We start from the raw sequence: 2,419 nt of genomic DNA, 5'->3' as shown, positions 1-2,419 counted from the left end.
GTGGACTTCTTAAAATATAACAAATTTTGAAATCCCGGCGGAAAAACTGTAACTTTTTTTTGGTGATGCAGTCTAATGTACATGTATCCGTATACTTATGCCAATCTGTTTTTTTTATTCCTATATGGAAGGCCACAGACTACGTCTCATCTAAGCCGATTTGGATATAGCGGTGGTTAGAAAAGAAATACACCATGCTGATCACATTTTCCTCTTCGTATTAACTGGGGTTATGTCTAGGGTTTGTTTCTGTTTTTTTTTTTTTTTTTTGTTATAGAGGTGTGGTTACTGCCGGTTGTGCTTTTGAATAAGCTAGCGCTAAGAATGAAATGAAACTCTCCCAGGCGACCAACTGATCTGACGATGTCTCATAGTCTAATTCAAACATTTATAATGGCTTTGGAACCAACCCACCTATGTTATGGCTCCAAGACCCTAGTGAACAACAAAAACATTATATAGTAAGTATTCGACTTTAAGCATCATCTGAACATAAGAATCCCTTTAACCGCGGTATCTGCGGTTGTTTTTTCACAACTATAATCGACTTGTGGAGCTATGCTTAGTGGAAGCACAATTCAAATTTATTTCTCAATATACATACATACATACTTAGTTCTTCGTAAAACTAAATAAGCCATATTAAGATTAATTCTGATTTCTATTTTCTTCCTCCTCAGCCTTTCACATTGCCCACCGGGCAATGAAAATTGTCTTCGATGATATTGACAATTTGGAAAAATCCCGTTATCCCATCGATCGTGTCTGGGAACTGATCAAGTTGCACTTTAACGTCGACACACGTTTCGATTTACTGCCACATTGCTATGCCAAATTCGATAAGCCATTTTATGCGAGCCTCTGCAAGAAGATTGCACATGCTGCCGATCAAGACGATGCGCTCTCGATGTCATTATTCAACGAAGCTGGCCGTTGTATTGCGCGTAGCATAGCAGCGCTAACGCCCAAAGTACAAACGGAATTGGTCAAAACCGGCGATCTCAGCGTGGTTTGTGTGGGCTCCGTTTGGCATAGTTGGCATTTGCTGAAGGAGGGCTTCGAGCATGAAATGCATAAACATGACATACCATTCGATTTGAAATTGGTCACCATAACAAAGAGTATGGCATATGGTGCCTGCTATTTGGCCGCTGACGCCATCGACCACCAATTGCCGCGCAACTATCTGGACAACTTTGACGTCATGTATCACTATCGTACGAAGGAAAAGACAACGAATGGGCTGGGCAGCAGCAGCAGCAGCAATGGTTGTCAAAGTATTCCATCGGTGGAAAGCATTGCAGTGCAAGCTTAGATAAAAGCTCTGAGTCTCGAAAAACTAAGTGAACACATTATAGGTACATAAGTAATTAGTATCACTTCCATAGCTTAAAATATATACATATGTACGTCCTGATTAGTAGCTCTGAATTCCATAGATTAATTTAAACAAAAGCATATCGGCGTATCTCACATCGTCGCTGAAATGCAAAAAAGCTACAACTAACTAAAATTTTTTGTTGCATAAAACGATGTGGGGACTTTTAATTTGATGAAATGCATCATAATCGATCCAAAAGAGAATTTTGGATTTTTAGTTAGTTACGGTATTTTGTATTTCAGTGGCGTTATGAGTTACGCCCTTTACATACTATACTAACGATATATACTATATAGCATATATCATAACATATGACATCGTGTAGTGAGAAAATTGAAAGCATAGCCTTAGTTATAAATAAATACAAATGCCATTTTTAATAAAAAAAAATAAATAGAATTGTTTGCTTTTTATGCTGCTGCGCAACGTTTAACAGTGAATTTTATAAATTAAGGTTACTACGCCATGCCTCCAACAATAACGATAAGAAAGAATGTGATTACTGCAACAAGAATTCAACCACTTAGCACAAGTGCATTCATATCTAAATACGTGTCCCGCTGTGGGCGTGGAAGTGCACTTGAGTGATTAACTAGAACTCTTATCCCGGTACTATGTATTTTATTTAGAAACCTAGTATGTAAAAATACATTCTTATATATGTTCATTAATTCATACATATGTATTTACATATGTATGTGTGTATATTAGGTTGGTCCTTAAATGTAGGAAGCAAATTTTTACATCAGATTTCCTAAGCCTCATCCCCTACGACGATGCTACTATAGCCGAAGATATCGCATATAAATTTTGGCCCGGATTGGAGACGGGTATTTTGGGTATTAGATGAAAAAAAAAATTAATTTTAATTTTTTGAGTCTCTACATATAAAGGCATCTGTATTAGATGAAAAAAAAAATTAATTTTAATTTTTTGAGTCTCTACATATAAAGGTATCTTTACTTTCCTCCCTTTGCGACACGCCTTAACCGCCTCCAATCGATACCAAAATTTATACATATGTGATATCTGTCACCG

The 2,419-nt window shown here is 36.9% G+C and overlaps 1 protein-coding gene across 1 annotated transcript; it reads left to right on the top strand.

Moving 5' to 3' along the window:
* Nucleotides 1–319: 319 nt before the first annotated feature.
* LOC108382864 (N-acetyl-D-glucosamine kinase-like) lies at nt 320–1,467 on the top strand. Its single transcript, XM_017639233.1, has one exon. It carries the CDS (start codon nt 704–706, stop codon nt 1,313–1,315), a length of 612 nt encoding a protein of 203 aa, XP_017494722.1. The 5' UTR covers nt 320–703; the 3' UTR covers nt 1,316–1,467.
* Nucleotides 1,468–2,419: the final 952 nt, after the last annotated feature.

The sequence above is a fragment of the Rhagoletis zephyria genome, unplaced genomic scaffold (genome assembly GCF_001687245.7).
Source record: "Rhagoletis zephyria isolate East Lansing unplaced genomic scaffold, Rhagoletis_zephyria_1.1 Rzeph_scaffold_29165, whole genome shotgun sequence".
In the NCBI taxonomy this organism is placed as follows: domain Eukaryota; kingdom Metazoa; phylum Arthropoda; class Insecta; order Diptera; family Tephritidae; genus Rhagoletis; species Rhagoletis zephyria.
This window is presented reverse-complemented; position numbering and strand designations above follow the sequence as displayed.